Source organism: Galeopterus variegatus, unplaced genomic scaffold (genome assembly GCF_000696425.1).
Source record: "Galeopterus variegatus unplaced genomic scaffold, G_variegatus-3.0.2 Scaffold8749, whole genome shotgun sequence".
In the NCBI taxonomy this organism is placed as follows: domain Eukaryota; kingdom Metazoa; phylum Chordata; class Mammalia; order Dermoptera; family Cynocephalidae; genus Galeopterus; species Galeopterus variegatus.
In genome coordinates this window covers 39,936-62,937 of record NW_007734860.1, presented here as the reverse complement: position 1 = coordinate 62,937, position 23,002 = coordinate 39,936, and the positions used below count along the sequence as shown (strand labels likewise).

The following is a 23,002-nucleotide window of genomic DNA, read 5'->3' as shown; positions in this document are numbered from 1 at the left end:
CAGTATGTAGCCTTTTCATATTGGCTTCTTTCAGTTGGTAATAAGAGTATGCATTTAAGGTTCCTCCAGTCTTTTATGGCTTGGCAGCTAATTTCTTATCACTGAATAATGTCTCGATGTACTGCAGTTTATTCATTCACATACTGAAGAACATTTTGTTGCTTCCAAGTTTTGGCAATTATTAATAAAGCCACTGTAAACATTCTGCTTGGACATAAGTTTTCAACTCCTTTACGGAGATACGAAGGAACACAGTTACTGGGTCATATGGCAAGAGTATGTCTAGCTTTTTAAGAAACTGTCTTCCAAAGTGGCTGTGCCATTTTGCATTTCCACCAACAATAAGAGTTCCTGTTGCTCCTCATCTTCACCAACATTTGTTATTGTCAGTGTTCTGAGTTTTGGCCATTCTAGGTATTTATTTGTTTGATAGACATTTTCCTGATTCCATATGATGTGGATCATCTTTTCATACACCTATTTGCCACATGTGTATCTTCTTTGGTCTCTGTTAAGGTATTTGGTCCATTTTTAAATTGTGCTGCTTGTTTTCCTATTATTCGGTTTTAAAAGTTCCTTATATATTTTAGATAACAGTCCTTTATCTGATGTGTTCTTTGAAACTTTTCTCTCAGTCTGGGACTTATCTCATTCTCTTGACTCTGTCTTTCACAGAGCAGAAATTTTTAATTTTAATGAAGTCCAGCTTATCAATTATTTCTTGCATAGATCATGTCTTTGGTGTTGTCACCTAGGTTTTCTCCTATGTTATATTCTACAAGTTTTACACTCTTGCACTTTACACTTACGTCTGTTATCCACTATGAGTTAATTTTTGTTAGGGGCATAAAGTCTATGTTAAAACTTATTTTTTTGAATGTAGGGGTGTCTAGTTGTTCCAGGACCATTTGTTGAAAAGACTGTCTTTGCTCCATTGTATTGCCTTTGCTCCCTTATCAAAGATCAGTTGACTGTATTTATATGTGTCTATTGCTGGGCTCTCTATTCTGTTTTATTGAACTATTTGTCTATTCTTTTGCCAATATCATACTGTCTTGATTACTGTAGCTTTATAGTAAATCTAGGAGTCAGGTAGTATCAGTCCTCCAGCTTTATTCTTCTGCAATGTGTTAACTATCCTGGATGTAAGTTATTTTTTAAAATACATGTCTCCTATTTCTGAGAGATATTAAGAAGCAATGCAGGATATGTTTTGTGTATTGTTTTATATTTTATGGATATATATATGCACACATGTATTTATATATACACATGTATCTATACATATATTTATATACATATATACTCATACACATACAAATACACACACACATATATGCATATATAGATATAGGTAGATATAGATAGATATAGTTATTGATAATAGAGTCTATTAGCTCATATATATATATATATAGTAAGAAATAACAGAGTCTATTATAAAAAAGAAAAAGTGCAGAAAATAAGTGCCTTGTGAACATAGTGGTGTTACTTATTGTCCAATCTAGGATACCTTTGAGAATGAGAGTTGGAGAATGGAGTTGGAAGTAAAAGAATTAAAATTATTATAATTTTTGAAATAGTCTGTATTGAAGATGTTTGTTTTATATTGGTCTATTTGAAATAGTTCTTTTTTTTAAAAAAAAACTATTTACTGCTACATAAACCCATGGTTTCCATATGTTAGCTGCAATTCTAGCATTGTGTTCTCCATCAGTGCCCTCAGAGGAGGGACTGCCTGGCTCTGAACATGCCCTGGGCTGTGCTAAATACATTCTGTTATTTGGGAAGATCTGAAATATCCAGATCCATCTCAGAAGAAGTAGAGCTTATCAAGCCCCAAGGGAAAATGATTGCATTTCAATTATCCCTCTCAAAATGTTGAATTTGGGCTCCTGATAATTGTTGATCTTTTATTTAAAATGTATGGCTAGGCTGATAGAGGCAAGAACAGAACTTTTGGCTTCTGTCCTTTGGAGTAAGCTGGAATCTTTCTATTTCTCATTAGCCCACAACTATTCTTATCAGTCTTTTGCCTTATTTATTTTATTTTTTCCTTCAAAAATATAGTTGCTGGAGAGAAGACTTTTCATGTCCTTTTAGTATTTGGTGTCTATTTCTTGGTATGAAGTAGTTAGAAGAACAAACACTTTAGATTTAGACAGATGAACCTTCAACTTTAGACATATCAATATTCCCTGAGTGTCAAAAAACTCAAATCACTTTATCCAGTTGGGAATAATATCTTGGAGCTTGCTGTCAGGATTAAGTGAGGTGTTCTAGGAAAGTGCCTAGAATGGTGTTTGGCAAATACTAGGTGATCAATAAATAGCAGCGTAGTTACTAGAGAAGAAATAAAAGATTTCACATAAGTAGTGCCGGCTTTGGAGAAAATTGTCGCATAAGCTGCTTCCTCCCTCATTTCAGCTTCCTTCCCACCCTCCTCCTCCCACCCACCCACTGTCTCCTGTCACTAGTGCTGGGGGCTCTCATTATGCCATGTGACTGCCCTCTTTTCCTAGACTCGCCTCTTCTGTTCTTGTTTACCTTTCTCATCTCATTCTTCCTTCCAGATCCCCCAGTCTTATGACCTATACTTACGCTGCCTTCCATGTTTAACATTGGAAAGATTGTGTGAATGTCATATATGCCTAAACGTTAAAGACTAACATCATTTTCATATGCTAATCTTGCCAGGAGGTATTTCCATTTTAATGAAAGTCAACATAATTGAATAAAAGAGCAGAACTTCAGTTGGAGGCATCAGCAATAGAAAGAGAAGAGATATATTTTTTTAAAAGAGGGACTCAATGGCAATAATAAAAATAATTAACAACTAACATTAATTTAGTGCAAACTTTATTTTGCACTGCGCTTTATATGCATTACCTCATTTAACCCTCATGACTAATAAATTAGTACTATTATTATTTTTATTTTTCTGATGAGAAAAATGAAACTTGAGGAGGCAAAGCAAACTACCCAAGGTCACACACACCTAGTAAGTGGAGAAGACAGGTTTGGAAGTCAAGTCCATTTGGCTTACCACCATCTCTCTCACACTATCATGTACAGGCAGAATTTCCATCAGGACGAGGATCTACCCACTCTTCTTATCATCATTTTCTAGAGCCTGGTGCAGTGCCTGGTAAATGGTAAATTAATAGTTGATGAATGAATTAATGAATAAATATCCATTCTGCTCATAATCTCTCCTTTACCTCTCTGGGATCATCTCTCGCTTGGTGGCTCTGCCTTGCACAACATACTATGAACTCTGAACTGCTGATAGTTGCATGGAAACTCTTCTACTTGCTGACTTCATGCCTCTGGCATCCTGTCCCCTCTACCTGCTGTCCCTCACTTCCCCGAAGTCTCTGGGCTAACTCCCACTTACCCCGAGAGATGGAGCTCGAGAGTGATCTCTGTGAAGCTCTCATCACTGTGGCCTCTTCTCCTGTACGCTCTCTCTTCTCACCTTGGCCAATTCAGCCAGGGTTGTTTCCGTGTCTCTCTTACACTAGACAATGGTGTTTCTCAGGACAGAAGTGTGACAGACTTTTTTTTCCCTTTTCTTGTACCTGACATACGTTTGTATCTTTTTTTCAATCTGACTTTTTTTTTGGTATTCTTCTGGCCTAACTTATTTTATCATTTTTTCATACTTTAATATCTTTGATATTAAGTTATGTCTTCCAGTTGATAAAACCTTAAAATTATACTTAACAGTGTTTTTTTCTGACTTAAGGAAATAAAAATAAATGGTGATTGCCTCCTACAATCAGTGGCATCTTTGATTTAATGAAATACAGTGATAGATATTAAATCAATATTATATAAATGAATGAATGGCATTCATAGCCCTCCTCAGATCACATTATTATTCTTACTTAAAACCTAGCTGTTCTGTATCACAGGCATAGTGGCAGGGTGACAGTTGAGCATTATTCTTTATGGTAGGCTTTCCTAGTAAAGATAAGGCAGAAAATAAATCAGCTCAAGTTGTTCTTAATCATTTCTTTCTGGAATGATTTGACCTGTTGTACTGTTTATCTTCTAGGTGAAATTGATCTTCACATTCTCTCCAAAGTCCAGGCTCAATACCCAGGAGTACATATTAACAATGAGGTTGTTGAACCGAGTGCTGAACAAATCACCAAGTACAAAGGTACCTGTAACCCATAGTGCCATATGCCAAGTTCTATCTCCAAAGACATCAGCTCACATTTTTTTCCTTAAGTGATTAATAACATAATTACTGTGGTATGCTCTTTGTAAACTTATTGGGAGAAGAACCTAATTAATTCTTGGCAGGCATGACTAAACATCTCAGAGTGTGAACAGTGAATAATTACACTCCTTTTCTATTGACTGTTTATCCATTTCCCAGTCATCATCAACTATTAGTTTTGATGTTTATTCTTAGGGACAAAGTCATTTATTCACTCAGAAATATTTAAACAGAATCTTTAAAGAGCTTATGCTTAGTAGGTTATGGCAGGAGTCAGGAAACTTTTACTAAAAAGGGCCAAATAGTAAATATTTTAGACTTTGAATGCCAGTCTCTGTCACAGCTAATCAGTTCTGCCATTGTGGCCCAAAGGCAGCCATAGACAATACATAAACTCATGAGCATGGGCGTGTTCCAGTAAAACTTTATTTGTAACACTGAAATGTGAATTTCATATCATTCTCACATATGAAATATTATCCTCCTTTTGGTTTTTTTCAACCATTTAAAAATGTAATGAAATGAAACATGAATAACAGAGGCCTCGAGTCATGAAGTAGAACATATATGTTTTTAGCTTGTGGTCTATACAAAAATATGGTGACAGACCAGGTATAGCCCCCATGCTGTGGTTTCCCTATTCTTGAGTTACATAACCATAAAACCTGTTTCACATGAACTTTCTTTGACAAGATTCACCAGTTGAATCCTCATTAACAGTAAGATAATATAACCTATCTGCTCAGCGTTCTTATAATTATTTCTTCTTGGCTCTTCCTTTCACCTCTAATTTTATGTAATACTAGAAAAAAAGCAGAATGAACTCTGTGGTCTCCCAGAGCTACGTAAAAAAGAAAAATATGCTTTATATCTGTTATGTATATAACACTGATTGCATTAAAATTCTAAATGGAAATGGGTTCCACATTTGCAATTAAAATTGATGGTGTGCCACCTCTTCTCTGTATTTTAGAGCTTGTAGCCAAGACATCAAACCTCGAGAACATAAAGTTTGCTTGGCATAAGGAGACATCGTCTGAATATCAAAATAGAGTGATGGAGAAAAATGAGCTTCAAAAGTGGGACTTTATTCATATGATTCAGGTAAGAAATATTTATTATAATTTACATTCAGAAAGGAGATTTTTCAGAAATATGTATGAAGAGTACCTAATATTCTAAATTTTGTAAGAAAAATGAAAATCTTCTATTTCTAATTTTACAAGTGAGCATTGTCTGTCCGAATTGAGGATAAAGATGGCGATAACACTAAGATTCTCTTTAACATTCATAAAGCCAGTTTTCTGTACTAAAAATACCTCTACAGTTATCGATTTTTTAGAGATGTTGGCTTAATTAATTTTTCTAGCATCAAATGTAGATTTGAGGACAACAGAGTGTTAACATATCCTACACAGTTCTCCAGTAGCTCTAATGGACCAATGTCCCAGAGATTTTTCTGAATCCTCTTGCTTTTGCCTTCTGCAGGTGGCCTGGCTAGTGCATACGTGGCAGAAGGGACAGGTTAAGTGATGCTTCAGATCAATAAAGTTTTTTCCTTTGTCCAGCACTGACAGACTAACTCATGTATTTCTTGGAAAGGGGGTGACTATTAAATAGATGGCATGGGACTGGACTTCCAGGAATCACTGATATTTCTGGTTAGCAAAAGGGATAGACTTTGGAAGTTGGCTACCATTGGGAGATGTGCATAGTTTTAGAAATACCAGTCAATTAACAACAAACACCATAGTCACCCCAAAGGAATAAACTTATAAGAAATCAAAAGAAGAAATGACTCTAAGGTTGACATATCCAGGCAATACTACATCTCTGCTCCCTTAACTGATAAAATTTTTTACCTATAAGGGAGTACTTAACATTGCCCAGCAAGCCTGGGATGTTTCTCTATTATCAGACTTGCTCTCCCACATCCTCACATAACTATTTCATAACTTTGCTTTCTCTTTACTTTTTCTGTAACCTCTCCTGACTACTCATTCCCAGCTCATGACCTCACTTCATACTGTATAGAGAAAATAGGAACCTTTGGTTGAAAAGTCAACTTCCGCCCTTTAAACTTGCAAAAGTAGCTGCACTTGTGTGCATCCTCTTCTTCCATCTGATTACAAAGGCCTCCTCTTATCAAAAGCCAATCCCTCCACTTGTGCGCTGGATTCCATTCTTCTCTGTGTTATAGAATGCTGTGGCTTCAGGGTCAGCTTCTTTCTCTTATTTCTCTCAAAATGTCCATGTTTGTGCTTTCTTTCTTACAGCAGCTCTGCCTCCTTCTGCATCACTATTCTATTCCTCTTTCTCCCTCTGTGTTTCCTCCGCACTTTTCTGTGCTGTGTCTCTGTCTCATCACTGCTGCTTATAGTCTTAACACTCTCCTGACATCTTTCCAACTTGATATTCACTGTCAACACAGAGAATCTCAGTGTCTCCTAGATAAAAATTCAAGGCACCTGCTATGGCCCACCTCCCTTTTTAGCCAGGTTATGTCATAGATTTTTAGCACTCTTATTGATTAGCTGTATTTGGGTACCTTTCTCTGGTCCCTGAAGTGGACAACATGGAATGACATGATACCAGATATGGTCCCTGAGGCAGCATGGGCCATGAGCAGGTCCATTTTATTTCATTCATTTATGTGAAAGAGACATAGCTTAAGTTTTTTTCCCTTTATTTGATTAATTATGTTATGGGCATGCTACATGGAATATTGAATTCTTGTCCAAGAGTTATGAAGATGAGATATAAGAAGGAGGCATCTGTGAGGGTGGATTCCAAAGATAAAGCCATTAGGAAAAATTTTCCAATGCCAATGCATAATTCTAAACTCTTTGTATTAGGTGGAAGGGCCTACGCTTCACTAAAGATTGGTCCAGAATGGTTAAAAATAGGTGGGCCTAACACCTTGTGATCAAGCATGTAACCTCATGCTTTATCCAGCCCAATTTCCTAGAGAATCTTTCAACATCAGAGCCCATTACATTTTTTGTATTTAAAAAAAGCATCTGTGAGCATATGGAGAAGCTAGTGCACAAGGCTTAATTTTAAAGCAACGTTCCATGAAATGGGATCTGTTTTTATGGTGACAGCTTTTCCCGGAAGAACTACAATTCACAAAATATAGAATAGGCACAGGATCAGTGTTCCCATGTGGAATGGAGACTAAGTGTCTCCAGCTATAAATGTCTGTGTTGTGGAAGCCAGAAGAGTAAATTTAGAACTATTTGGCTCTAGCTGAGCAAATACTGTAGTTTTCCTTTTCCCCAAATATTTTTTCACATTATTGTTTTCTCTCTCCGTATAACATCGTTAATCTTTATATTTCTTAAGTGTTTTGTTGGATAAAAATCTATGCAACTTGAAAGTCGAACTTTCTAGTGAGTATCTAGTCCAAGCAACAAAGACTTCAACTTAGAGAAGTGCCTCATTTTTCTTTTCTGTTCTTTCTAGATGCTGTATTATGTAAGAGACATCCCAGCTACCCTGAAATTCTTCCATAGTCTCTTAGCTACTAATGCTATGATTCTCACTGTTCTTGTGTCAGGTAAGTTATTTTCATTCAGCCTGAATTTTAAAACAGCAATAGCGTATGTATGCATAGATTTATGTGTTTGAAGAAAGCTGGTATATTTTGTCTTTGTTATGAAATTCTTGCCTTGGTCTCTGATCAAAGTCAATTAATTTTCATGGTATCTGGAAAGTCATTCACAACAGCTCTTAATTTAGCAGATGTGGTGGAATTAAACGTCTGTTTACTCCTTTCTCCTGGGAAAATATGTCGTTGTCTTCTATATATGAATTATTTTTATATAACTTAGAGTAAATTCAACTAATAGGAGTTTTTAAATGAGAATAAAAATAGTAAATGTGTATTTACCTATTTTATGTTGCTTAAGTGTCACTTTTCCCTCTGTGATGTTTATTAATAAGTAAATAAAGGTTTAAATATTTGGGATGCCATCATATTTGGTTAATTTGCATTACTAGAGCCATTAACAATTAGCCGTTGCTTATTGTAGCTTTTCTGAAATACCTATCAAAAGTGATGCTCTTGGGCCGGCCCGGTGGCGCACTGGAGAGTGCGCCACCTGGGAGTGCGGCGGCGCTCCCGCCAAGGGTTCGGATCCCATGTGGAGATTGGTTCCCGCTCACTGGTTGAGCGTGGTGCGGACGTGACACCGAGGGTTGCGATCCCGTTGCCGGTCCCCGGTGCAGGCGCGACACCGAGGGTTGTGATCCCATTACCGGTCAGTAAAAAAAGACAAAAAGAAAAAAAAAAAAAAAGTGATGCTCTTGCTTTGTTTTGGGAAGATGTTTTATTTTTCAAAGAAGGCATTTGATCATGTGATGCTGTTTCCAGGGATATAGTAAGTACCACACAGAGAACATAAGAACATTTTTAGAAAAGGAAGCATTGACACTGCTGATGTCGTTTGTTCCTTACTTCTTTCATTCAGCAGTCTTTATAGGTTGCCCACTCAGTGCTATTAGGTTAATTTTAAATATACAACATTATCTATCTTCCTAAGCTTACAGCAGACCTCATACTCAAAAGCCATATGTCACAAAATTAGTTTTTTAAAGATGAGGAATAGATTTAAAGATGGCAAACATGGTTGTTGCCTGTAATCCTGAGCTTGAACTTATGTGGAAGTTTGGCAATAGAGAACTTCTCTACATGACCTCCTCCCAAAGGGAACAGTTGGATATACTATTTTTATCTCTACTTACTTAAAAATACTCATTTATGTGGTCTGGCTTCCCATTTAGAAAGGGTTATGTGAACTGGATCTTTTCTACTAACCTCTCTCTAAATTAGAGGACACTTGGCTAAAGCACTTTATACTGCATTTAGAAATACAAAAGTAAACTTAGTTGTCAACATTGTAGGCAGTGTATTCTTCTGCATCAGTAATGCAGAACAGATATTACAAACTGTAATAGTAATTCATCCAGAAGATATGTAATGAATCCACTTTCCTATTTATGTTCAGTTTGTTCTAAAATATTTTCAGAAGTTAAATATTTGGGCGCTAGGAGGAAGCATTCTATGAGTATGTATCTACCAATAAGAAAAAGTCAGCCTAAGATTTAGAAAGGGGCATAAGTAGTCGGCAAGCAAATGAGAATTGACGGAGTGCCCTTACAGATATAGTATTCTGCTATATCATGAATGAATTGATACAATCCATGGCTAATTGGCATCAGGAAATTTGAAAACCAAAACAAAGCCAGTAGCATGTCTGATGACACTTAGAGCAAGAGCACTGAGTCACTTAGCTGTGCAGACTTGGTCTGAGTCTTAGTTTATTCAAGGCCTATTTCTGGATACTCAAACCTATATATTATATTACATCTGTCTGTATATGTTGGTCATATGTACTATGTGAATACACACATAATACATATACTATGCAAATATACATGGGGAAAAATCAAAAAAGGGAGTAAAGACTCAAAATCAATTAGCTTTTTTAAAAAAGTACTTTGAATCAAAAACTGTTAAGTTAGGGCCGGCCTGGTGGCGCACTGCTACAGTGCGCTGCTTGGGAGCGCGGCAGCGCTCCCACCGAGGGTTTGGATCCCACGTACAGACCGGTTCCCGCTCACTGGCTGAGCGAGGTGTGGGCGCGACACCGAGGGTTGTGATCCCGTTGCCGGTCCCGGTCCGGTACGGGCACGACACTGAGGGTTGCGATCCGTTGCTGGACATGAAAAAAGACAAAAAAAAAAAAAACTGTTAAGTTAATATAGTTTGATGGTGGAAATATTTTATTCATTTTCTCAATATGCAGCTCACAATTCTTTATTATTGCTTACAGCATAGAAGACAATTGTTCCAAAGAGGAAAACGTTGTTAATAGATACTGTTCCTAGACATCACTTTTCCTCTGCTTTTGAAAGGCTCCTAATCTACTGGAGGATTCAGACATGTAAACACCTTCAGCAATGTGCTAAGTTTCCTATCTGAGGCATGAAGGGAGTTTCAGGAGAATTTGTTGGGAGCAGGATCTCTGCCTCTCATCTCTATTCCCAGATCTTTGTAAAGCCTTTGGCACATGGAAAATACTCAGTAAATGTGTTTGAATTAAACTGAATAATTTTTGGGGTTTTGTTTTTTGTTCTTATGATATTGGAATTAAAAATACCTCTGAACATCCATCCCAAAAAGAGAATATATTTTGGCTAAAACTGGCTACATAATAGACATGAAATCAGAGAACATAGAAAGTTCTGGAGATTTGCAGATGGATTTAGTAAATACGAATAAAAGTCTCAAAAAGAAGGTATACATACGCAAGTGCATATGCAACCTATGGCACATGGAAATAACCAGACAAAAGCAAGTGAAACTATCGGAAAAGAAAGAAAAATTGAAATTTGAATTAAATGATGACATTTACAGGTCAGCCTATTGGAATACATGTTGCTTGAGGGAAAAGAACCTTTTTTCTGTGCTCCTAAGAGCTAGCCCAGCTCGGTGAATATCCATTTAGGAAAAACTAGCAGAAATTCCTGAATATGAAGATGAAAGATTTGATTTGGAGATGAAAAGGAAGAGTAGTAAGAACAAGAGAGGTGGATTTTTAAAATTTATTTTTTATTTTTTTCTACAACCATTGCAATCAGGATTTTGTTTTTTAGATAAGATATATCCCACACAAAAATGATGTCAGTGGCATGTTTTTCTGCAGATGTTGTAGCCAGGGATCGGTTAGGAGAGTTGCTAAGTAAAAGGCAACCTATCTGGTTAAGGGAGATGAACCAGAAGTAGATCACTGCAGTTTTCTGTCCGTTCTCTCCTTACCTGGCTAAGGAAGGAGGCAAATCACTGTGTGTTATTTTTAATACAGTCGGGGGAAAAAAACCCAACTGGTTTATATCATGTTGAAGACAAAAGTAACAGCATATGTTGTGCCCACCGAGAGGCATTATGATAATGCCTCAGTCAGAGAGTGCATAATTGCTCAGCTCAGAAATGGCACCAAGGAACAGCATTGACACCAGCACATTTTCTGCATTAGTGTTTAGTTCTTTTTTCTCTGCCAGGTTAGAAAAATAATGATAATGACAGCAGAGCCTCTCTTCAACCACTGACTTGCTAATTTTCTTGTAAAGTCTTGTTCACAGGCAAACTTTTATTTAGGAAGACAATCTGCTGTCTTTGGAAAGAAAGATTTTTTAATACATACTCATGACCCTCATTTTTTTCATTGAACTGAAATTTTATTTATTTTTTGCTTCATTTCAATTCCACCTTCTCCTAGAGCATATCCTGCCATTATCCCCCTCTCTCTTCTGAAATAATAGTAGAACATCAGTTCTCCAGGTTATTTATTATTTACTGTTAACTGTCTTGGATAGTCTCTTGTGTTTAGTTAAATCTGGGAATTTAGTATAATACATGGACAGGGGCCAAGGGTCTTAGAGCATTCTATAATTATCTGCAGAACTGTTTGTATTGTTGGTGTACTTTTCTGGAGAGTCGATTACTTTCATTAGCTGATAAAGAAGATTTGGGGGGCCAAAAACCTCAAGACATTGAAATCTTTACTTTTAATCCTGGAAGCACATATAACATGTAGATTTCTGTCTTATATTGCGTTGACCTAACACTTCAGCAGCTTTTCTATATGCCAGTCATAGTTCTTAGTGCCTTTACTTTATGAACTCACTTCATATTTAGAGCAATTCTATGAATAGATTATATTATCATCCCTGTTTTACAGATGATAAAGGAGAGATACAGGTTCATAAAGCCAGTAACAGAGAAAGCCAGGCTTCATATTCAGGCAGTCAGGCTTTAGAGACTGTGCTGTTAATTACTGCACCATACTGACCATGTATGTTGCATGCATATATTAGACAGCTCATCAACAGAAGAAGCTCATTGTTATTATTACAGATTTATAAACAGCAGGTTTGCTGTTTTACAGTCTCAAAATTACAACCAGTGGAAATACACCAGCAAACTAATTCATTTATTTTATAAGCACTTATTACACATCTGCTGCATGCTTACCATTGTGCAATGATTCACTTAAATTATCTCATTTAATACTTGTGATTGCATTGGAGGTAAGTATAGTAATCCCCATTTTACAGACAAGGAAACTGAGGATCTAAGTGATTAAATAACAAGCCTCATCTCATTCATGAAGTGTCTGAAGAAGGTTCAGCCTAAGTCTCTCTCCCTCAGATGATGCATCTCTTAGCTTCTGTGATGGGCTGGATTTTAAATTAAATACAACAGACATTGCTAATATATCTTCTAAAGTTGTGGAAACATTTGTAGAAATTAACCTAGTTACTGGCAGTCCAAGGCAGAATCTTTTAAGTGGTTAATAGGCACGAGAGGCCACCCTATGTTTGGTTTGAGTAAATTATTTACGGTGCTCTTTCTTTCCATTTTTTAATTTTTACTCTTAGAGGCTCTCCTCTGAACTCTGGACTAATGTAAGCAACTGCCTTCTTCCTATCACCATCCAAATGTTCAATAGGTACTCAAATTTATATTTCCAAAACCAGGTGCCTGATGATGCATTTAAAACTACTCCTTCCTCAGTCTTGCCATCTGCAGTAGAGGCAATGCTACCTTTTCAGGTGCTCAGGCAAAGACCATTGGGGTCATCAGTGACTCTTTTCTTCTGTTCACACCCTATATCCAAATTGTTGGCAAACCTCTTTGGATCTAGGAGCACAATACATAAAAATGCAACCCCTTCTCTTTGCCTCCCAGCTCAGTGGTTTAAGTTACCATCATATATCATCCAAGTGACTTCAGTAGCCTTCTTGCCATTGTCCCCGCTACTGTCCATGTACCCTTATAGTCTATTCTCATCTGTGTAGCCAGAGTGACCTTATTAAAATGTAAATTAGGTCACTCTAATGTCATGCCATGTAATACAGAAGCCACATTTGTCTATTGAAGTTGAAATTGAAATTAATTAAAATGAAATAAAACTTAAAATTGAGTTTCTCAGTCACACTAGCGACACTCCAAATGGTTAATAGTCACAAGTGGTGAATGGCTACCACATTGGACAACACAGATATAGAACACGTCAATCAGTCCAGAAAGGTCTATTAGACCGCGCTGCAGTGCTTTCCCATCTGGCTGCACAGGATCTAGCACCTCATCCTCTCCCCCCACCCCCATCCAGCGTCATCTCTTTCCACTCTCCCTCTTAATCTCTTGCTCACTCAATTCCAATCTTGCTGGCTTCCTGGCTGTTTTTTTTTTTTTTTTTTTTTTTTTTTTAATTCATGGCTTCGCTTCATTGAAAAATACACCAAATGAAACTGGCACTACAGAGTTTTCTAAGGTCAGCTTATAATGGTAAATAATTTATAATAAAGACGTAAGAGCTTTCTCTGTTTCAAATGAAAAATACAGGATAAAGAAATATATTCTCAATTCTGTTCCATAGTCAGTCTTTCCTAATAATAATAGCTAACACTGATTGAGCACTTTGCTACATGCTAAGCATCATGTTAAATGCTTTCTGCACATGATCCCCTTTAATCCTTGTGACAATCCCGTGATGTGGGTGTTATTACTGTCACTATTTTATGGACGAGGAGACTGAGGCTTAGAGGTCAATCACCTTGCCCAAACTAGTAAGTGCCAGAAATCAAACCCAAGTCTATGTTTTTCCAAAGTGGTGGTCTCTAAGCTTTGAGCTCTACTGGCAAGAGATGGAGTGTGGGGACAGGGATAGTGTGTGTAGTTTGAAAACCTTCAGAAAGAACTCTAATACCACCCCATCTCTGTACTCCACTTTTTAAAACATTTTTAATTTAATTTACTTTATTTTTTATTATACATACCTGCGAGGTACAATGTTGATTTTCAGTAATTATGTACAACATGTGGTGGCTAGATTAGTATAATTAGCTTATTCATCATTACAATATTCAGTCATTCTTTGTGTCCGTTGACCAGTTCCTCATGAGCCCCCTTCCCTCCTCTTTTCCATGTCTAGTTTTCTGTTACTGTGATTGTTGTTTCTTTCTTTCTCTCTGTCTCTCTTTATTCTTCATTTGTTTATTTATGGATTCAACTCCCAGTTAAGAGTGAGAATATGTGGTATTTCTCTTTCCATACCTGGGTTGTTTCACTTAGGATAATTTTCTCCAGGCTCATCCATTTCGTTGCAAATGGTAGAATTTCATTCTTTTTATGGCTGAGTAATATTCCACTGTGTATATATACCACAATTTCCTTATCCAGTCATCCATTGATGGACATTTAGGTTGGTTCCATCAGCTGCCTATTGTAAATATAGCTGCAATAAACATGGGAGTTATTTTATTTAATAATATAGAAATGTATTTGTGATGAACTCTTGAAAACAAGAATGTTCTTAACTATCTGATTTAGAAAATTCAAAACTGTCATCAGAGATGTAGAAAAGAAATAAAGTAAGGAAAACTTAGATGATAATGTGAAATGAGTTTTGAGTTTGATTTCAATCTCCGATAACATAGGCTGCCAAAGAAAATGAATGATAGTTACATATTTAACAAGTTACACTATGTATAAAGATTATTATACCCTAGAAGAATTATGTAAAGTTAATGTTTGATTAAAATATTATGTCAATGGTGGTTTGTAGACTGCTTAAGTCTTTTTTTTTTTTGATTCTTTAAATGCATCGACAAAACTTGCAAACCTTTGTGTAGACTGACCAAGAAAAAAAGAGAGAAGACAGAAATCACTAAAAGCAGAAATAAAACAGGGGCATGGTAGAGCAGTTGCTTCTTCTATTATGCTGGAGTGGACTTTGAGGGGAGAGACATCTTCTTTTTCATGTCTCTGCTGGTGTCTCTCCATGTGTTACTGCAGTCCGGTGTCCAGTGGGCCATCTGCGTGGTAGCTGTGGCTACTGCAGAAGCATCGAGCCGCCTTTGCAGCAGCCATGGCTCTGGTGGGGCTGTGGTGGGCCATCCCCAAGGACATCATATTTTTTGTGCGCTCCTTGCCTAGGACCCAGGTGCACTCTGTTTCTTGCCTGCATGCGGGTGGAGGGGGCTGCCCTTGGCTCCTCCACTCCACGGAATAGCCTGGCATCCTCCATTCTCCACCTGTGCTGCGCCAGGGAGAAGCCCTTAAAGTGGTGGCAACCTGAGAGTGGCAGCTGACATTGCCACCGCTGCCAGCAACTGCCAGGGCATGGCCCCCGGCTGGCTGCTAAACATGCCAATCACATTCCCGCTTCTGGTCCTTTGCCAGTGCTCTTCTGTCTACGTGGAGTAGTCTTCTCTCTGATGTCTACGTGGCTTGCTATCAGGTCTCTGCTCAAATGTCACATTAATAGAGAGACTCTTTGTGACTGCCCTAGATAAAATAGCAGCCCATCGAACTGTTTGGCCCTCCCTATCCCTTACTTTGATGAATTTTCCGTCTAGCATTTATTACCATCTGACATAAGATATATATACTTATTTAATTTTCTCCATCCCCCTCACACTCCTTGAATTGTGAGCTCCACAAGTGGCAAGAATATTACTTTCTTCATTGCTTTATTCCAAGAATCAGGCAGAAGGTAAATAAAAGAAAGAATAAATGAAAGCCTGAACTATGTTCTATTGCACAGGAAACAGTGGCTGGGACAAGCTGTGGAAAAAGTATGGATCCCGCCTTCCCCTGGATGACCTCTGCCAGTATGTCACGTCGTCTGACCTCACCCAGATGCTGGACAACCTGGGCATTAAGTATGAGTGTTATGACCTTCTGTCTACCATGGACATATCTGACTGTTTTATTGATGGTAATGAAAATGGAGACCTGCTTTGGGATTTTTTGACTGAAACCTGCAACTTTAGCACAACAGCACCACCTGATCTCAAAGCAGAAATTATGAAAGATCTACAAGAGCCTGAATTTAGTTTTAAGAAAGAGGGGAAGGTTCTTTTTAATAATACTCTGAGTTTCATAGTGGTTCAGGCATAACAATCAATCACAAGAGTGTATTCAAAAATTGTGTTCTAAACAATGTTGATCATTTATTTCTATATTAAAATTACAAATTTATTTCTATATTAAAATTAAAAATCATAATGTAGATAGAGCATCATATCATATATGAAATCTGGAAAATTCCAAGACAATCTTGGACTTCCATGTAGAATCATGTGGGATACTGCTGGTCTTATCCTGTCCTCGTCCAGGTAGAGAGACCATGAGAGGCTAAACACCACATAAGTTGGAAAAATGAGACAAATGAGTTTCACTGGGTTATTGACAATAAAATCCTTTCCATTTGCTGATTGTACTGAAATTTTCTAGAATTCTAATAAAATATATGCTATGGATTCTTTAAATTCTAGTGAAGTGCATACTTATTGATACTTCGAACACTAAGAAACTATATTTATTGGTTTTTCCTCTTTTGTGAAGAAGTATTTGTCTTTGTACATTATTGTAGTTTCTATCTTATTTTTGGTTATTAAGAGTAAGTACTTTTAGAATATTACAAAATTAACTTTGTCATGTGTTGTTATTTCTTTCCATCTTGCTTTCTCTTGTACTTTTATCTATGATTTAATAGTATTTTGTTTCTTTTTGATATACTGATGGTTTTCTACTTTACTCAGCCAAATTTAGGCTTTTTCTGACACATTTTAAAAAGCCTTCTGAAACCAAGGTTTTATTTTTTTTATTTTTTCATTTTTTTTTGTCTTTTTTCATGACCGGCAACGGGATCGCAACCCTCTGTGTTGTGCCCGTGCCTCGCTCAGCCAGTGAGCAGCCGGTCTGTATGTGGGATCCGAACCCTCGGCGGGAGAGCCGCCGCACTCCCAAGCAGCACACTGTAGCAGTGCGCCACCGGGCCGGCCCGAAACCAAGGTTTTATTTTTTTTATTTTTTCATTTTTTTTTGTCTTTTTTCATGACCGGCAACGGGATCGCAACCCTCTGTGTTGTGCCCGTGCCTCGCTCAGCCAGTGAGCAGCCGGTCTGTATGTGGGATCCGAACCCTCGGCGGGAGAGCCGCCGCACTCCCAAGCAGCACACTGTAGCAGTGCGCCACCGGGCCGGCCCGAAACCAAGGTTTTAAAATGCAAGGATACTTCAAAAAAGTTCATGGAAAGATTCATATTATCTTTTAATTCTGTTTCTCCATGAACTTTTTGAAATACGTTAGTACTAGCATGTTATCGTAATAATTTTATAGTATCACTTTTTTAAAAAATGAAATTTTTAATATGTTTGAAATTTGTATAAGAGTGGAATTGAGAACAAGCTGGTTTTTTTCCCCAAAATAATAGCCAGAAGGTATTTTTAAATTTACCAAAAAACAAAAAACTCCAGTAGCTTGAAATACACCTTTTACCATTTACTCTCTAGAAAACCTTGAGTTTGTTTTTTGTTTGTTTGGTTTTTTTTTTTTGACCAGTAAGGGGATCGCAACCCTTGGCACAGTGTTGTCTGCACCACACTCAGCCAGTGAGTGCACCGGCCATTCCCATATAGGATCCAAACCTGTGGCCTCGGCACTCCCAGTGCTGCACTCACCCTAGTGAGCCACGGGGCCAGCCCTTGATTATGTTTTGATACTTTATAGTTCCTCATGTTGCGGTAAGTCCTCCTCTAAGTCCAGGAGTCATCGTTGGGCAGTACGATTTCAGGGGACTTTTGAAAACTTATTTTATGTCCCTTATTTTATTTTTAATAATAGGGCTCTATCGTTTTTATAAAAACAGTACTTTTCTTTAGATAAGTGAATAATTAAGTAATTTAATGATTAACAAGTAATTTTTTAAAGTAATTACTACTCCCTATCAGAAACAGAATGAAAGTAAGGCTTACTACATAGCTCATGAACCCTTATCCTCTCAGTGAGGAAGCCTTCAACTCAGTGTTGTATTCACTTTTTCACATTACGGGACTACCATCAAATGCTGGAGTATAGTCTAAAAGAGTTAATTCCCCTCCCTAACCCCCTAGAGCATCCCCAGGGAGTGCACTGGCTCAGAGAGCCTATTTACACTAACATATTACCAAGTTTTATTGTTCATAATAACTAAAACTGACTGACCTTGCTCTCTTTTCTCAGACAACTCTATTCATTTCTCTTGAATTACAAGTTCCAACAAATGAAATGACAGTAATACAATCAATTCCTGACTATGAACACTGAACCATCATACTGATATGTACTACTGACAGAGGAAATATGTGAAGCCCACAAGATTGATGGATATGGGGCCATTATGACCTTGAACAATTTCAGCAAAAAGATAGAAATCAAGACTCTACAGATCAAATTATGTATTTTTTTGTAAAAGGCACATGTACAAAAGCAAAGAAAAATAAAACTAACATACTTAAAGATAGAAAAGAACAGCAGTCTATAAATTGGTGTTTATAAATGTAGCCTTTTTTTCATTCCTGTAAAAGCCTTTACTATAAAATATATGAATTAATAAATTTTCACCTCCTTTAGTTTAATGTAATATGAACACACAAGCCTTATTTTAAGAGAAAAATCCCCATGAATACCTACCAGTTAGACATGCAAAGATCATGCAGCACAAAAATGTACATTTAATATACTTTAAATCTTTATTTAATAGGAATATCTTACACGTGCAATTTTTTTTGTTTTAAAAGCATATTTACATGTGTTTACCTCAACATGTTATTTCTAAGAAAATAAGGACTTCTTACTAAGTCTCACAGAGGAAAAAATGGATACAAATAGCCTTGTTAGATGGAGCTGCAGATCCAGACTTCCTGGGTTTAAATACTGGTTGTATTAATTACTCACCAATGACCTCAGGAAACTTATTTTCTCTGTATTCTCACATTTCATCATGTGCAAAGTGAAGAGAATCCTAGTACCTACCTCAGAGGATAGTCATGAAAATTCCAGGAGTTAAGCTATGTAAATATGTTCATAAAGTGCCAGACTCATAGGAAATACTCAAAAATATTAACAATGGTTATTATTAGGTGCTTATAGAAATTCAATATAAAATCCAAAGTAAATAAAAAATTCAAGACTGAGGACTGCTATGACTGAGTTCAGGGAGCTGGTACCTGGAGGAGTCAACCTTGTTTCCAACCTTGAGATTCTTGGGCAAAAGTTTGTAGCCCCTCTGCATCTATCAGAGCTAAGCCGGTGCTCCAGGAAGTCCACAGTACCATCAGGGCTGGGCCACTCAAGCCCCACTTTAAGGGATCTGCCTTCCTTAGCCCCTGACGCTCTAAGTGCTTATGCTCTGTACTGTGTGAACGGCGCCATCTCAACCCTGTCTGATTAGACCAAGGGGTGGCAGCTGACACATGAATGGTACCTCACGGATCAGTCGGTAACTGATTGGAGCAGTCTCTCGAAAAATATGAAATAGATCCATTAAATTTTCCTCTGACAAATTTGGAATTACAAATCTGGGGCAGTTGGGCACTCATTCACTCATTCATAAAATATACATTCCACCAATATTTACTGAATACCTCTTAGTCGTGAGGATTATTCTAAGCAAAGATGCTACTGCAGGGGAAAAAAAAGTTTCTGACCTCAGTCACCTGATTTCTAAAGGGTTAAATAGACAAAATATAACCATATGTCAGAGAGCGATAGGCACTATTAAGAGAACAAAAGTAAATAAGGGGAAAAGAGTCCTAGAGGTTGTACTATTATGTAGAGTAGTCAGGGAAGGCCACTTAAAAAGGTGAGATTTGAACAGAGATGTAAATGGAGTGAAGGAGCAAGCCATGCGGAGAGCTGGGAGAGAGCGTTTGAAGAAGAAGGAAGTACATACAAGGGCCCCGATGTGGGAATGAGCTTGACATACCTGAAGAACAGTATGGAGCCTGGGTGGCTTTCTGTAGTAGCTGAGCAGAAAGTTATGTGATGGATTTAAGTCAAGTGGCATGTGAGACACATGTGGAAGACCTCAGTACAGTGCCACAATGTGAAGGAGAGGAATGGAGTAGAATTGCAGAGAGAATGAGAGATGCCAGCAGAATAAAACCATATATCCTTTGAATGCGAGGTGAGCTAACTCAAAGAAGGGTCCTGGCCTTTTCCAGTTCTGTCTATGTCTATCATGAAAATACACACCCATTTCTTGGAGGTATCCTTGTGGGAGTCTGCCTTTTGCTTCCCAAATATCCTATTTAGAACAACATGTAAGATGTCCTTTGATTCTTACTTAATGAGTTAGCAAGATTAGCTGTTATCCCATTTTGCAGGTGAGGAAACTGATTTACTGATAAGTGAAATAGCTTATCCCTGCTCTCAAAGCAAGTCAGTAACTGGAAGTAAGCTAGACCCATAGTTTCTGACTTCATTGCTGTGCATCTATATACTGGGCACATTAAACTTAATGGTCTTCATTTATGTTAAATGCAGAGTAAGATTAAATGGAACTGAATTGCCTTTACCCCCAAATGTCCATCTATAAACAGAACGGGATCCGATTACAGAAGGGAAGAAGCAGCGATTAGAGTATCAAAGAGTAGTATGAAAAAAAAAAATCACCTCCTTGAATAATGAAATAAAATTCTTTCTAAACTCTACACTTCATTAGTAAGTTTGTTTTAAGCTAGTCACAAACACCTGGGTTGTCCTATCCAGTTGCCTTGACTTTTCTTTATATTTCTCAGCCTCTTTTCCTATCAGGTTCCAGGCATTACCAACTTCATGTTTATATTGTCTGTCACCATATCCTAGCTCCCATATGATTCATACACTGTGCAATACGCATCCATAGTATGAGATCGACTAATGCAGGGTAGTCAAAGCTACGGATCATGTACTCCATTTCTCAATGTGATATACAGCATGAAAAGGCAACTGGGATAAGAGGGGGGTTGATTTAAGAGGCTCCCTGGGCAATGGCAGTCACAATTTCCAAGAATGCCAAAAATTCATTAGGGTTCCATGTCAGATCACTGTAATCTCTGTAGCAATGGATTAATAAATACAGTGAGGCATTGTTCTGGAGGCTGCAGTGACACATTGTGGACATTCTGTGTAAGCGGTGTCTTCCCATGATCATATTCTTCTCTTGAAGAATTATCTGTGTTTCTTGATTTGTCTTAATGATACTTGAAGGACTTTGCAAACAACCTGCCTAGGATAGAAAATGTTGAAATAAATCACAGGGGTCATGAGCTGCAGTCCAAGCTTGGTGAGTTCTCCAAAGACATTTGATTCATAAGACGCAGGCAAATGTCATTACCTCTATTTATGTCCTACAGCTAACTAATTTCATGCTAATTTCATTTCTAGACCTTGATTCCTTTTTCCACATGTGTTGATGTATGGGCTTCATGAGTTAATACTCTAGTTTTCAGTGCAGGCAGACTGGACATAAATCCCAGGATTTTGTAGAAGAGGCAGTTGTTCCATGCTACTTATTATCAGCAAAAGCACATTGCAGCCTTTGCTTATTTGTCAAGCTATTGCTGCTGTTTTGTTACATTTTCCAAGAGGCTTCATCTACCCCACAATAGCTTTTAATGGGAGGTGCCTTACAGTCCTTGTGGTTTGTTTATTATTATTTTTGTTAGGTTTTCTATTTCTCCAAGGCTGATTGCGAGAAGTTTGGACTTCTTTCTTATTGTATAAAAGTTATCCAGAAAGTGGAACAAGGAAATTAGCCAGGACTTACTGCTCCAGGAGAAGCCTCATGGGATGGATTTGTCTGGGCAAGGTTGGCAACACATGGGTTGCCCATGTGTGTGCTCTCAGAATGGGGAAGCAAAAGCTGCTTTGGCTTGGCTCCTTCCCTCCATTTTCTTGGGTTTCTGTAATTTTTAAAGTTCTGTCTTGAAATAGAGTTAATTATGGAGGAAGAGTCTTTGTGAAATAAAACAAACCACAGAGAATTTTAAGGACTCCACATTAATAATACTCATAGTTAATATTTATTGGGGGCTTATTATGTGTCAGGCACTATATTAAGTGTATGCATTACATAGTCTAATCCATATTACAAGTTCATGACAGAGTTAGTTACTATTTTTATTCCATTCACAAAAAAGAAAACTGAGGTTTAAATTGCTTATATAACGTCTCCACGTTATCACATCTGGTGGAGGCAGAATACCAATCCACACAAATTAACCTGAGACCATGTTCATAACCACTACATCTTGTTACCTTTAATTTTGACCCTTGTTGATTCTCCGTCCCTTTCTCTCCTCTTCAGGTTTCATATAGGAACTATTTCCTATCTTCTGAATTTTCACTCTATTTCCCAGGGACTGATCTCATCTGGTGACTCTAGTATGAAGATAGCACCTACTTGACTTGATCAATTTTGGCCCAACAATATTTTATCTTTAAACATCGGCACCTGTAGGACTGTGGCCTGGTCTCTTGGGCAGGAGAGGACAATCCCAATGAATTGATCTATTATTTTGATCTTGTGTAAACATATCCTGAATTATTGAGCATCCATAACAAGAGAATTTCTTTTTTTATCATTGAAACGTAATTGAATGTACATATATGTAGGCAACGGATTTGAATATCAACACCTGTATACAATGTGTGATGATCACATCAGGATAATTAGCATAATCATCATTACAAAAACTTTATCACTTCATTGTGTTGAAGACATTTGATCTTCTATTTTCTATCCATTTGATAACATACAGTAAGTTAGTATTAATTATAGCTGCCTAGCTTGACTGGAAATCAATAGAACTTATTTTTCCTAACTCATTATTTTGTGTCCATTAAACAATTTCTTGCTCCTCTCTCCCCCCCCCCCCCCCCCCCCCCCCCTC

At 37.5% G+C, this 23,002-nt stretch overlaps 1 protein-coding gene across 2 annotated transcripts in view; it reads left to right on the top strand.

The window, feature by feature from the left end:
• HNMT (histamine N-methyltransferase) overlaps nt 1-16,734 on the top strand; it is a 40,559-nt gene extending 23,825 nt beyond the window's left edge. The window contains exons 3-6 of one of the 2 annotated variants that reach the window (XM_008593129.1): nt 4,061-4,168; nt 5,205-5,335; nt 7,697-7,790; nt 15,847-16,734. In XM_008593129.1, coding sequence (XP_008591351.1) covers nt 4,061-4,168; nt 5,205-5,335; nt 7,697-7,790; nt 15,847-16,202 — 689 coding nt within the window. In that variant the 3' untranslated portion in view covers nt 16,203-16,734. The remainder of the gene's footprint in view (nt 1-4,060; nt 4,169-5,204; nt 5,336-7,696; nt 7,791-15,846) is intronic. The other variant, XM_008593130.1, reaches the window with a different exon arrangement.
• Nucleotides 16,735-23,002: the final 6,268 nt, after the last annotated feature.